The 14436-nt window shown below is 37.4% G+C and overlaps 1 protein-coding gene across 2 annotated transcripts in view; it reads right to left on the reverse strand.

Moving 5' to 3' along the window:
* The window catches only part of LOC126774004 (probable E3 ubiquitin-protein ligase HERC2), a 47028-nt gene that overhangs the window by 28906 nt on the left and 3686 nt on the right, over positions 1-14436 (reverse strand). For both annotated transcript variants that reach the window (XM_050495293.1, XM_050495302.1), the window contains exons 10-37: positions 13998-14208; positions 10909-11057; positions 10657-10816; positions 10471-10568; positions 10236-10391; positions 9920-10025; positions 9743-9848; positions 9129-9351; positions 8625-8769; positions 8451-8533; positions 7736-7815; positions 7518-7660; positions 6018-6214; positions 5563-5779; positions 5221-5458; positions 4573-4743; positions 4123-4356; positions 3470-3632; positions 3269-3387; positions 2982-3154; positions 2274-2860; positions 1902-2026; positions 1455-1822; positions 1211-1377; positions 984-1123; positions 726-909; positions 398-625; positions 177-295 (exon numbers count right to left, since the gene is read on the reverse strand). In XM_050495293.1, the coding sequence (XP_050351250.1) occupies positions 177-295; positions 398-625; positions 726-909; positions 984-1123; positions 1211-1377; positions 1455-1822; positions 1902-2026; positions 2274-2860; positions 2982-3154; positions 3269-3387; positions 3470-3632; positions 4123-4356; positions 4573-4743; positions 5221-5458; positions 5563-5779; positions 6018-6214; positions 7518-7660; positions 7736-7815; positions 8451-8533; positions 8625-8769; positions 9129-9351; positions 9743-9848; positions 9920-10025; positions 10236-10391; positions 10471-10568; positions 10657-10816; positions 10909-11057; positions 13998-14208 (5090 nt within the window). The remainder of the gene's footprint in view (positions 1-176; positions 296-397; positions 626-725; positions 910-983; positions 1124-1210; positions 1378-1454; positions 1823-1901; positions 2027-2273; positions 2861-2981; positions 3155-3268; positions 3388-3469; positions 3633-4122; positions 4357-4572; positions 4744-5220; positions 5459-5562; positions 5780-6017; positions 6215-7517; positions 7661-7735; positions 7816-8450; positions 8534-8624; positions 8770-9128; positions 9352-9742; positions 9849-9919; positions 10026-10235; positions 10392-10470; positions 10569-10656; positions 10817-10908; positions 11058-13997; positions 14209-14436) is intronic.

Consider the following 14436-nt stretch of genomic DNA (forward strand, 5'->3'; position numbering starts at 1 on the left):
CTGAAAATAAGTATGAAATATTCAATTTAACAGTTTTTTAATGACCCCTCGTATGAGATAAAATAATATGAACTTAATACACCGTGGACTTCACTCGCGGTATTTTTTATTGCTGAGCATGGAAGGAGTTGTCGAATGAAATTAGAAATATTAATAACGAAAAAATGAAACCAAACCTGTAAGTATACGAGATCCTGTGAAATAGGTCTATCCGTAGAAGAGATGATGCTATAACAGAGCTCGAACCATGAATCTGTACACAGCGAAGTCCGTATTTCAGGGCTCTGGGCACTCGCTGTAACATTAAAGAAGTAGTTCTCAGGTAAAGAAAATAAAAAAATCTAAATATCAATCAAAGGTGTTCATATTTGAATGTAAAATGTGTGTAACAAAATACCTCTCAAGAGCGCAAGTGCCGTATGTGTGTGCGCGGCGAAGGCCGTGGGCGGCGGGTAGACGTGCGCGTGCGCGAGCGCCAGCAGCCTGCGCTGCAGCGCCGCCACGTTGCGCCGCGCGGCCGCGCCCGGCGCCGGCGCGCGCCCCGCTCCCGCGCACAGCGCGCGCACCGCGCTCGTGCACGACGAGCGAACCTCGCTCACTGGCCACCACTCCACGGTGGGCTCCACTGATGTGGTGACAAAATTGAAACAGTAACGAAAGCCTATACATTTATAATTATAAAATAGTGGCATATAACGCGGAAAATAGTGTAAATTAACTGGTACCATTTCCTTGCACGGTTTCATCGACGGATGGCGGGGGTGACGGAGTGCGCGCCAGCTTGAGATCGTACTTGCCCTCCTTGCCCATGCGGTACGAGTTAGTTCCTCCTGCGTCCCACGCGACGCGCACCCAGCCGTCTTCTCCGAGTTCCCCAATAACACGACCCTCACCCCCAGGTACTCCGTCCTAATAAAATTCAAATGAATAATATTTTACTTTGTATTAGAAAGCTCCTGATTAACGTTGGGTAGAATTTTCACCTGGTCTCCCCATTTCCAGTCTTTTCCGCGAACTACTCGAACACCTATTTTCATAAGAGAAGCGAGTTCTGGGCCCGATAACGATGCTCCTCTGGCTCTAGCCCCAAGTCTTTCATCCTCATAGATGATTAAACAATCCGCTTAATACAAAAATAATATTATATAATTTTTGAATTGTATATTTAAAATTATTACAATATTATATCTCCAAAATATTTCATACTTACATTTGGATTTAAGACCGTTACAAATAAGAGAAGAATGTTGAGAGGTATCTCCTCCAATCTGTTTAAGAAGAGTCAAACAAGAACTCAAAGCCCCACCATTAATTAGTTGTTCTAATTCTGGCCCCTGACATCCTTCAATGAGCAATGACAGAAGTGCTATTAAAAACCTAAAACGAAAAAAATAAATATAGAACGTGTTAAGATAATATAAATTTTCTTATCAAAAATATTTTCGGTCACATACCTAGCTCTTGAGGGTCTATTCAACAATGCATGGGCTCCATAGTTTGCGCTCATTTTTAATGGCAACGGTTGACTTTGTTCACCCTCTAAGACTCTCGCTTTAAGCTCAATAAGGATGTAATCCATTAACTTAGACCTTTCTAACAGTACCATATATTTCATGTAAGGTATCACAGACTCGATGCCTTCCAGAGGCATTGTTAACGGTATCGAAGGTTTTATTGGAACATTCGGTACGGAATCTGCAATTGACGCTCCCAATAAACCAGAAAGTGCAGCATATTTTATACTTTCGGACATAGTTTGAGTTGAATGAAGAATGTTATTAATAACAGAATAACCAGTTTTTCTTATATCTGCTCTTTGAACCTGAAATAAGTAAATTGTGAATATGTAATCATTAGTCTTTGTATATTCTGTTGCTTTAGTATAAAAATATTGTTGTTACCTGACAATACAAAGCTCGTCTTAAAATATCAATATCACACGGTGCTTCAGTCATAACAAAGTCGATTATTGCAGCGGTTAAGTTTTGTTGTTCTGGCGTTACTTGTTCTAACATCCAATATAAATCTAAGAATATAAGAAACCATTTGTTAATTCGAAACACTCCATACATTAAGAAGAAGATATATAATATATATCTTCTGGGTGCCGTATCTATCTTTCACAAGATAATAATACTAAATCGGGATTTAGTCATAATATAAATGAAATAAGCAGATCGTATCAAGTAATTCAAAATGACATAATTATAAGAATAATAATTTACTTACTGTGATATATTAATATGTACATATGTATTTTTAATAATCTTTACCTTTCTCCTCACAAGCAAGTTTAGCTACCCAAGCATTTACAAATTTATTTCTCTCCGAATTATCATCATCTTTTTCTTCATCAGCAACTAGTAGTTCATTCTTTAAATCGTCGGCTAACAGCAATACTTGTTTCTCGCTTTCTAGCGACTCTTTAAGGACTGAATTGTCTGTCATTTCATTTATTGAACTTAGCGAAATTTCATTTGTAGGAGTCTTATCGTCGTCTTTGTCTAGCACGTCATCTCTCTCTGTTACCTTTAGATCACTACGACCTTCATGTCTCATATCATCATAATTACATGCATTTTTTAGGTCTTTTTCGAGAGGTTTATCTTTAATTTTCAACTTAGTTTTGGTCTGCATATTATAAGTATCTTTTGAAGCGAGATCGCCTACACACTCTAAATTAACGTTAGCTTTAGGTGGTTCAATAATAATTGTTTGTATTTCTTCAGGTTTACAACTTTGACTTCCAATCGTAGATTTAATAAGCAGTGCATCTCCTTGCAATAGACTGCCTGTAGCTTTAAGCATACTTTTGCTTAAGCTATTTTGTCTATTCCTTAAATCCTTTGTTGTTTCAAAACTAGCGGACAAGATATAATATTAGTTGATTTGTTTTCAAAAACTAAACATCATATTTCTTCTATAATTAATATACATACTGTTCTAAAAAAAGTGACTATTTATTTCACTTTGTAACTTACCACTTATTAAAATTAGGCGACTTCGCCATTCGCATAACCTTCTGGAATATTCTCTTTGCGGTTGGCGCACGTCGTGAAGGTGGTCGCAACTGTAATGCCGTCACTGCTGGCGAAATCGCAGCGCGAACTTCGTGCAAAAGAAACCTAGCCCTTTCTAAGGGCGCTGCACATACCTAATTATATTTTATATAAATCATGAAATTGAAAATTATGGCAACATTAAGGATGTAGCCTAAAAGTACTTGTTCACAGAATTGTATTGATTTTTGCAAAGCATACAATCATACCTCTTTGTAACCTCTCGACAGCTGTTGTCGAGTCCGCATAAGAGTCCATTTGCTTTGTTGCACAGCCTTCACGATCTCGGACATCGCAGGAGACAGTTTAACTTCGCCTTTTTCCATCTCTGTAATACAAAATAATTCCGTCTTTAGTTTATTTTTTCTTGATTATTTAGTTGACTTACAGAATGTCCTATGGCTGTTTACCAGTAGTTGCAGTAGCCAATGCGTGCTCTTTTAATCCTGCGTGGTACAAAAGAGCCGCCAGTAGCGCTCGTCTTAACTCTTCAAGAGGATGTTCTGGGGGAAAGTGCGGAGCACAACCTTCGCGGCGTTCACATGCCCACCATAAATGTAGAGCTAAGGGATCCTGAATGTTTATTCATGGTAATTAGTTAAATTTATATTAATAACCTAATTGCAATATTTTATAGAAATATATATATATATAGAAAGCCGAGATGGCCCAGTGGTAAGAACGCGTGAATCTTAACCGATGATCGTGGGTTCAAACCCGGGCAAGCACCACTGAATTTTCATGTGCTTAATTTGTGATTATAATTTATCTCGTGCTTTACGGTGAAGGAAAACATCGTGAGGAAACCTGCATGTGTCCAATTTCACTGAAATTCTGCCACATGTGTATTCCACCAACCCGCATTGGAGCAGCGTGGTGGAATAAGCTCCAAACCTTCTCCTCAAAATGAGGAGAGGAGGTCTTTAGCCCAGCAGTGGGACATTCACAGGCTGTTTCGGTTTCGGTTCGGAATATTTTATATATTATCATATAATAAAATTGTAGGTATTTTTTGTAAAAATTCATTGCCAAAAGATTTTTTCCTTTAACCATAGTAACTTACGTGTAATTTAGGTTCCGCTAAAGCAAACAACAATGAATCGGCCCGAGCTGTCGACATCGTGACGTTCACCTTCGGCACTCGTGTGACGCGCGTTAGTGGGGGATGTAAAGCGTTAGACAGGTGACTCGTGTAAGAAACGTGGGGCGTTTCGCTTGCAGGGCTGTTGCCGCCCGTCGAAGAACCACTACGAGCCTCTGCCTTCTCTTCCTCAAAAGGGTTTGCAGGTTGTGACGTCTGAAATGTAAATATTATTGTGCTACGGTTTTAAAGTGCCTTGTGTTTTATTTGTTTTGTTTAAGAATATATTTATGCGGCCCGTTAAATCAAAGACGTACTTAAAACACATGGTTGGCACATAAGAAATGAATAAAGTATCTTTACGATGTATGCAGCCTGTTTATTATTATGAAGTTTAAAATAGAGTTCGTTACATTTTAAGGGTAAACTTACCATGAGACCGCCTCTAAGGAAAACAGCAGAAACGTATGGCGCTGCTTCTTTCTCAGCTTGCTGAATGGGTAAAGATCGCGCTAAACGCAGCCCGCATTGCGATAAGCCAAGAGCCAAGTGGAACGCGCACGAAGACAGTATATGATGTGCGCGAAGGCTCGACGTACTTTCCTATGTAATGAAACTCAATATAGAGTTGGCTACTATTGATAAGAAACTATAAAATAACAATTAATACATTAAATATTTAAGTCGATATATTTATAGTAAATTAAAAACTTTATCAATTGGGTATTTGAATCAAATATATTTTTCATTTCAATATGGATGGATAGTCCAGTACATAGAACACGTCAATCTGGAACGATATTCTGCTACATTCACATCATGGTGGAAAAAATTTCCGTACCTTCTCCTTAAAATGAAAGAAGACGTTTACTCAGCAGTAAAACATTTCCGATCGATGACTTTATCACAAAAATGTTTATAAAGGAAAGGAAACAATTTAAATACATAAAATAACACATATCGCGTGATTAATATTTATATCCATAACAATATATATTTTATTTAAAATGAGAGAAACAATCAAATTACATAAGTCATAATAACAATCAGATAAGTAACGATGCAGTCGGTCGCACTCACATTGCACTTGTGGCTGTAGACCTGGCTGGCGTACATCCCCACGCACTTGTCGGTGAGGCGCGCCAGGTAGGCGGCGTGCGGCTCCACGCTGAGCGCGGCCGTGGCGTCGGCGCCGCGCAGCGTGCGCACGAGCTCCACCGTGCTCGCACTCTCGCACTCGAAGTTCTCCACGTCGAACACGTGGCCGGATATAACTATCCAAGATCCGCCCTCTTTTGTGTGGTTTTGTAGATCACACCTTTTTATAAAGTTTTAACATTTCAATATTACACGGTTGTATTCTGCAATAGCGTTTTCGTTCGAATATCACGTTTCCATATATAACATTTACTCGATACTTACTTCCGAATAATACTGCTATTTAACTTGTGTCTCCTCGAGACTAGACCGGGCCATCCTAACAAATCTGAGTCCAACTTTGCCGCGGAGGGCAACGTACGGGCCGCTTCGTCACAGGCGCGTACAATCTTCACAAGCGATGCAGTACAATCGGTGAGCGCGATAGCGGATCGAGCTGCACACGCGACAACCCACACGGCTAATTCACTCATCACACGACCTAGTTGGAACATTTAAAAATTCAAATGAAGTACTTTGCGTTCGCGTTTTGCGTGGTATTGAACTAGCGAAATTAACTTATTAAATTAAAAAATAAATTATTTAAATAAAAAACAATATTCTAAAACAAAGTATTTAGAAAAAATATCACGGCAAATATATCATAAAATACTGCAGCTGTTATTTGAAAACTATTTATCCATTATAACTTAGAATACTCAGTAATACCCCAAACTAACCAACAATATCGGCACCAATTAGATCGCACAATGCAGTAAGCTGCGTGTTGTCCGCTTTATGAACAGCGCGTGTGAAGTAACTAAGTATGGATTGTACGTGTTCCGACAAGAGTGTGGTGTACTGCATAAGGAGGGACCGCACTCCGCCGCGACTGCTGCGACCTCCTCTAGACCACATCGCTTCACTGAACAGCAACCTAAAAATATAGGACAAAGTTAGGAATGTTGAACGTATGCTTTAAATCTTTTAATATTATAATTACTATATTTTACAAAAAATATCCAACATATAAACATACTAATGTCCTTCAGACCGTTTTAGGCCACGGCGGTCGATCTCAAGAGAGATTAGCCAACTGTGCATGCGATATTATAGTGCACAAGTATATGCGCAAACACAGGTACACTCTCTATTGCCTAGCTCTCATATTCTGATGGGACGGCAATCCGACAAGACCGGAAAGAGTTCAGGCGCAGGACCAACTACTTTACGTGTTTTCCGAGGCACGGGAGTGTCTAATTGGCCCGACCTAGGAATTGGATCCAGGACTGGGTCAGCGGCCAGCCACTAGACCAACGAGGCAGTTAAAAGTAATAAACATATTAATATAGCTCTAAAATCATATCCATTTCCATACCAAAAAAGATTGGCATAAATCCGAAAAATTTGACAACCAAACCTTTTTTATAATATTAGTATGACGTTGGAATTGCATGGATAATTTAAACATTGCCAATAAGGACAATAAAACGAAACATTATCGATGTACGACAAATTATTGAATGAATGACCTATCAGAAGACTACTACTAAGTGAACCACAAGCGTTCAGTACATCCCTGATGATGGAACCGTAGTCGTATTTACACATATATCGTTAGTGATAAACAATGTACCTTGGTGGTAGTGAATTTTTTTTTTTTTTTTAAAAGTCTAGTGTCTTATTTCGGACCAGCTAAAAGGTAATAATTAAGTAATAATAATTATTATTATAATAAGACACAGTTGTATAATATATAATATTTTTATATATAATGTAATGTTAATATACAATATAATGTATTTTATTCTCCGATATAATCTTAATACCAAAGTAATTAATTTCTTAGTTCCTCCATTCTTTTAAAAAAAACCGCTATTATGACAGTTGTCTCCTGCTGCTAGTATGATAGTCTGTCTGCTAATATGGAAGACCATAATTGGTAATGGCTTTGTGCAAAAGATATTCTACTGCCAATCACTAATACTTAGTATTATGTGAAGAGTGTAATTACAGGCACAAGGGAAGTAGCATCGGTTCCCAAGGTTTGTGGCGGATTGGTAATTTAAGGATTGGCTGATATTTCTTAAAGTGGCAACGTTTATGGTGACCACTTACCATTAGGTGGCACATTCGCCAGTCCGCCTATTTCATAAAAAAATATTGTTAAATTGGAACTGTCAATGATATCAATATTTTGATGCAAACATTTCTCTCATATACATAATGTACACACACACCTTTGGAATCTTATCAGAAGATCACAGCTCGGACTAACGGTATCGTGTCCTTTAAGATCGTCGGTCTTACTTGTATCGCCGTTCATTATAGAATTTATGTGCATTTGAGTTTGACAACTCGTATTGCGAATCAAATGCTTCACCTAAAAATAACGGCATATTAAAAATTGATTCAAGTTAACTATTTAAACACATACAAAGAATTAAAAGATACCTACTAGATGCATTAAAGGAACCGAAGCACCATTTTCGCAGACATTGGAATTATTGCTTATTTGGTATTCATCGGCATAAGTTGCTGGAAAAAGACCATTATTAAAAAATGATAATGACAGTAAGAATAAATGGATTAAGTTATATAAATGTAGATATATGAATTAGCACGCTGAAGTGGGCTGGTCATGTCTCCAGGCGCATTGATGGCCGATGGAGCCGACAAGTGTTAGTGTGGAGCCCACGCTTAGGCAAATTACTGGTGGTAGGGCTTTGTGCAAGCTCGTCTGGGTAGGTACCACCCACTCATCAGATATTCTACCGCAAAACAGCAATACTTGATATTGTTGTGTTCCGGTTTGAAGGGTGAGTGAGCCAGTGTAATTACAGGCACAAGGGACATAAAATCTTAGTTCCCAAGGTTGGTGGCGCATTGGATATGTAAGCGATGGTTGACATTTCTTACAATGCCAATGTCTAAGAGCGTTGGTGACCACTTACCATCAGGTGGCCCATATGCTCGTCCGCCTTCCTATTCTATAAAAAAAAAAAAAAAAACGTACTGTAGGAGGACCTGCGGCAAGGGACCGACGATTTTAAAAAGGTGGCAGGTACGGGATGGATGCGGGCTGCCCAAGATCGGGATAGTTGGCGTTCTATGGGAGAGGCTTTCGTTCAGCAGTGGACGGCAATGAGCTGATGTATATATAAATGTAATACCTTGAACATTTTCGCTATCATCAGACATCGTAGTTGTTGGCGGACCGCGTTGCCCCGTCACTATATCGATTTGATCATATTCACTAAAAAGTATTAATTCCAATTAAATTAGGACTGCAATGAAATAATAATATCGAATAAATAAACATCGAATCATAATATTAAAACACATACTCATCCAATTGTAAATGGTTATAAGAGTCGGACGAGTGCGTTTGGAGAGCGTTTCGGAGTGCATCACGTAGACCGCCCCCTCCCAATAGCGACCAAACGAGCAATTCCGTCATAAATCTTGCACCCGTGCTCGCCGGTGCTGATCCTATTTTAACGAAAATATAGAAATTTGAACTAATGATTTGTGCAAACACTTAATAAGTAAATAAAGACCACAATTAGCGTTCCAAGACAATTATATTCTTCCGCTAAACAACGCTACTCAGTATCGCTGTGTTCACTGGGTTTGTTGGGTGAGTGAGCCACACACACGAGGGACATTACTTCTTAGTTCCCAAGGTTGGTGGCGCATTCGTGTTGAAAGGAATGGTTAATATTTGTAACAGCATCAGTGCCTAAAGTCAAAGCGATACGATAGTTGTAAATTATAAATAATTTAAAAAAGAACATTTGAACTTTTAAATGCAAATCAGGGTGTCTACATACAGTAACCCACACACTTACCTTGCGGTAGTAATGCTATTAAATGCTGAGCTCGTATCTGTGGCGTGGGCAGTAAGATAGGCCAGGCGGCGGCCAAGGCCCTCCTGGCGGCCGCCGCAGCGGACAGCCCCGCCCTGCCCTCCACGAGCGACACTAACGCGGAGTGTACTCCACTGCACCACGATCGACTTTCAGAATCTGCTTCAGCGATATCATTCCCTCGCGCACATTGCCAAGCATGTACCTAACATTAGACAATAACATTATTTGTAAAATACATATTACGATACGATCAACAATTAATTTTTCATTTTTATATTAGAGATTTTTAATGTATAAACTACATGTGCTAAACGTAATTCTATAGTTTGAAGAAAGTTCTGTAATTATTTATTTAGTAACTCAATACATATGATTCTGATCAATTTCAACCACTGCAGCTATTCCTAAATAAGAATACGCAGGATATTTTATACTACTGTAAATGCCACAAACACAAGTACATTTTCTCATCATTATTTTCTTACATAACTGAAAAAAGTTCATTTAAATCTAGGACATCGGGTTTTGCAATCTTATAAGGTAGCGACTAGATGAACGAGGCAGTAACACATGTTTGTGATAACAGAACATACTTGTAACCTGAGGAGATTCAAACAGGAGATTGCTAAACATTCATTATCGTTAATGTTAGCACTGCCGCTTTGTTCGACAACTATTCTTAAAAGTCTTTCTAAAAATCTGAAACAAGAAAAATCCATCATGTATTAAGTTCTAACTATTTTGATGCAAATTATTTCGGAACTACTTACTTAAAAGTATTCTCGGATAAATCAATAACAAAAGGCAGAGATGATGGCAGGTCTCTAGGATTTTCTTGGCTCCAAGCAAATATTTGAGTCGGTCCGCTTGCCACACCTATAATCACAATAAAAATTCAAACCATACTCGAATCTATATATTTTAGCTAAGTACTTTGGCAATTATTCCACCCTTTTTTATTCCCTTTCAATTAACACATGTCACGGAATTTATACCGTCTCATTTCTCTATATCATTTTGTGTACAGGTTCATGACGGCTTTGACGTGACGTTTAATATGCAATCATTTAATAATTATGCTATTACCATTCGCTTTAAATGATGGATTAAACACTTGTAAAGGTTGTGGAACTGGATTCGATATCTTTGCACGCTCTTGCGTTCCCCACGCATAGAGTGTCCCCTCTGATGAGAGAGCGATACCGTGCGATACGCCGAGCGATAGATCGACTATTTTTATTCCTGAAATTACATTATAATAATGTAATGTAATCATATTCAATAGAAAATTTGTAATGGTAAAAAAATATTACGTGTGTACCTTGAAGCGCTTCGACTAGTTTTGGTATTTTAATCGATTCCACATTTCCATGTCCTAATCGATAACCATCGCCCTTACCCCACGTGTAGACTTGACCTCTAAAACGTTATACATATATCTAATAAATTATTAGAAAAAATTTAAAATAAATATGCATGACTAAAGGAACATTGAAATTAAACTTGCCCGTCAGTTAGAGCAGCGTGCCAATGCTCGCCCGTAAAAACGCGGGTCACTCGGAACGTAGACAGCGCTGATAATGCTCGGGGAGTCCCCGCCTCACTGTCGCCGAATACTTGGACCGCCCCCTCCCAAGTACAACATAGAGTTTGACCCTCACCCCAACCTGTAAACAAAACAAAACGATATTATTGAGATGGGTTTATGAGAAACTGACAAGCGAAATTGTCTACATAGTAAGATATATTAAGTACGTACCAAGTGCAACGTCAATGATCCTTTCAATGTTATGGGCGTTAAATGAAACAGGTTGCGGTGTTAGGCAGTTCTCGATAGTACCGTGACCGAGACGACCCTGAGCGCCGCGACCCCACGTGTACAGGGCGCCGCGAGATGTGATTACCGCACTGTGACAAATTTATCATTTATAATTTAAGAGAGTCGCTCCGATTATAAATAAAAAATGTGATATTGTTTCTGACGATAATGTTACAATACTCTTGTAGTTGCATTAAAATATGTTTTTACGTAATCATTATACAAATATATTACTAGATAATATATTGTAAAAGCTTTAGTGTTTCTCCTGTTTTCTATAAAATTAAACAAATAAATAGTTCCTTACTCAAGAGGGGGAGCCAGGAGAGCCTTAGCAGAGGGCAACCTAGTTTGGGCTCCTGTCTCCCATATACAGGGTTACAGGGTAATATGTCACGATCCTTTTAAAGGGTAATAGTTCAGGACAATAGCTATCAAATGACCCCCAAAATGCTTATGCAAAAGTGTATCGTTTTCGAGTTATTAATTTTTTAATATTTTTTTTATTTAAAGGATGTTTAAGTTTCTAAAATTCAATGAAAAAAGAAATGAGATAAAAGGAAATTAGAAAAAATGACGGTAAATTCAAAGGAATTGATAATAGTATTCCACAAACAGCTTTGGTTTATCTCTCCTTTTTTACCTATTACCCCTATTAAAAATAATCTTTAACTACTTTGCATTGAGGTCCTTTTGTCTTTGATCCAGATTTAATTTCTTAACAATAGCATTTCTTAGAATTTCCTACCTGGTCTCTTTGTTATCTAATTTTCTCCTGAGTTTATGATTGTTACTGTACTTTTTATGTACCGATGGATAGCTAAGGAAACGCAGATGTTTTTAAAATGATCCGCACGATAAGAGCCATAGTGATTTTTACAAAAAAATTGCGAGTAGCTTAAAGAATCAAAATTAAAAATCGAAAAGTTGTACAGTTTTGGATCTGTAATTTAAAAATGCTTGAAGATTGTTTTTGTTTTATAACTGGTTATTATTAACTAGGATGTACCCTAGCAAGAAATACAAAAAAAAAAATAGGGAAAATACATTGATTTTTTTTTTATTGAATTTTAGAATCTTAAACATCCTTTAAATAAAAAAAATATTAAAAAATTAATAACTCGAAAACGATACACTTTTGCGTAAGCATTTTGGGGGTCATTTGATAGCTATTGTCCTGAACTATAACCCTTTAAAAGGATCGTGACATATTACCCTGTAACCCTGTATAACTGTATTTATATATATTATAAAAAAGTGTAAACATTATTGTCTGTGGGAGAGAATAAATAAATTTATTATTATTATATTAAAAATATATGTATATACATGTGTGTTAATATATATATATATATATATATATATATATATATATATATATATATATATATATATATATATATGTATATATATACATAATTTAAACATAGCATTTCCTAGCAAGTAACAGAAATAAAAAAGTATATTTTACTTTACGTTATTCCCTTATTGCTCCAAAGCAATCTATCGAATGTTTTTTTATCGACATTCAAGCAAATCGCGATGATCAGACCTGTGACTAATCAAATATGATAGTTCTGATAGTTTTTCCATTATTTTATTTATTGTTTAATTTTTTCTTAAAATTTTGTTTATTATGATAAGCAATTCAATAATTAAGGAAGGCCGGCAGATATATCAAAATCCAATAAAACACTTTTATAAATTTTTGTAATATTTCAGTATTTGAGTATCTTTTTCACTATGTGATTTGAATTTGTTCAGTTATTGAGTTTGTGTACATTCTAGTTGCTGTTACTTACTATTCACTCGCGGTTTCCCTCGTGTACATTATTATACGATTTTTTTAAGAATAATAGCCAACCCCATTTTAAGAAATTTACTAATATTAGGAATTTTAGTAATTTACCCCACCAATTAAACATAAAGGTATGCTGGGAATCGTGACAATAGCCCAGGTTTCTAACCTGGGACTTGTGTGCGACTCGTAAAGCTAGTAGCGTTACATAGCGCTGCTGGCCTATGTTATTGTTTTGATTGAGTTTGCTTATATTAATTTATTTAAACCAGATAAAAAATATATAGATCTATTATACATGATCTACAATAGTCGCATTATACAGTCGCGCTACCGTTTGGCGTGGTTTGGCGCTCAAAAATTCGGCACAGTTCCTACTTCTAGAAGCGCTCGCGCAGTACTGAATTCGAACACCCGACGCATTGCATTGGAGCATTTTATAAATTGTTACAATGTTTTTTTTAAGTCTTTTAATTACATATTTTTTTAAATAATTAAAAAAAAATTCTTTGTAAAGTAACGTTAATTTCACAACTTTTTCGTTTTTAGTAGTTTTTTGCTTTTGAATGTGATTTTTTTTATAGTTGTCATACAAATATCGAAATTTTCAGGCCGCTATGGACTAAATCACTATTTAAACATTGGTCAGCTCTGTAGTTCAGTCTACAAACTAAAGTCTATAAACTCAATAAAGTGCACTCGCGCATTTTACATAAAACTTGCTTTCGAATTTTGACTGAGCTAAACCCAAATAAGGAAATTTAGGCCGCTATGATCTATACTAATAACTGTTCTTCATTTTTTTAATAAGTTAAAAATTTTAAAATCTTTTAATTTCTCAGAATACGAACACCTAAGTTGATTGTTTGAATACTGGTGGTAGGGCTTTGTGCAAGCCCGTCTGGGTAGGTACCACCCACTCATCAGATATTCTACCGCAAAACAGCAATACTTGATATTGTTGTGTTCCGGTTTGAAGGGTGAGTGAGCCAGTGTAATTACAGGCACAAGGGACATAAAATCTTAGTTCCCAAGGTTGGTGGCGCATTGGCTATAAGCGATGGTTGACATTTCTTACAATGCCAATGTCTAAGGGCGTTTGGTGACCACTTACCATCAGGTGGCCCATATGCTCGTCCGCCTTCCTATTCTATAAAAAAAAAAAAAAAATCGAATGAAAAAAATATGGTTGAAATGTAATAGCGCTCTTAACGACGGTAGTCCTGCTCACCTGCAGGCGGGCCCGGCGGCGACGCGCACGACGTCGTGGTGCGAGAGGTGGTGCAGCGGCTGCGGCGCGTCGCGCGCGGCCGTGTCGCCGTGGCCGAGCCGCCCGTCCTCGCCTGCGCCCCACGACCACGCGCCGCCGCACGACGAGCGGCACAGGTAGTGGCGCCCAGCCGGGTGGCACGACATTTGTGTTATGATCTTGTTCTCCAGACCTGTCGTTGTTGACGGACATGTAGAGATTTATAAATATTTTAATGAAAAAGTATTATTTCAAGAATCGCCCGATTATTTTTTAGTGACGTCTCATAATTACATAGTAAGCACACGATATTACTTTTTGCTGCTTGTCTGCCATAAAGGTGACATTAAAAGTTTACAAAGTTAATAAGTTATAATAATAAGCTTTTATGGTATCAATTGTGTTTTCAATGCGTGGACTG

The sequence above is a fragment of the Nymphalis io genome, chromosome 2 (assembly GCF_905147045.1).
Source record: "Nymphalis io chromosome 2, ilAglIoxx1.1, whole genome shotgun sequence".
NCBI lineage: Eukaryota > Metazoa > Arthropoda > Insecta > Lepidoptera > Nymphalidae > Nymphalis > Nymphalis io.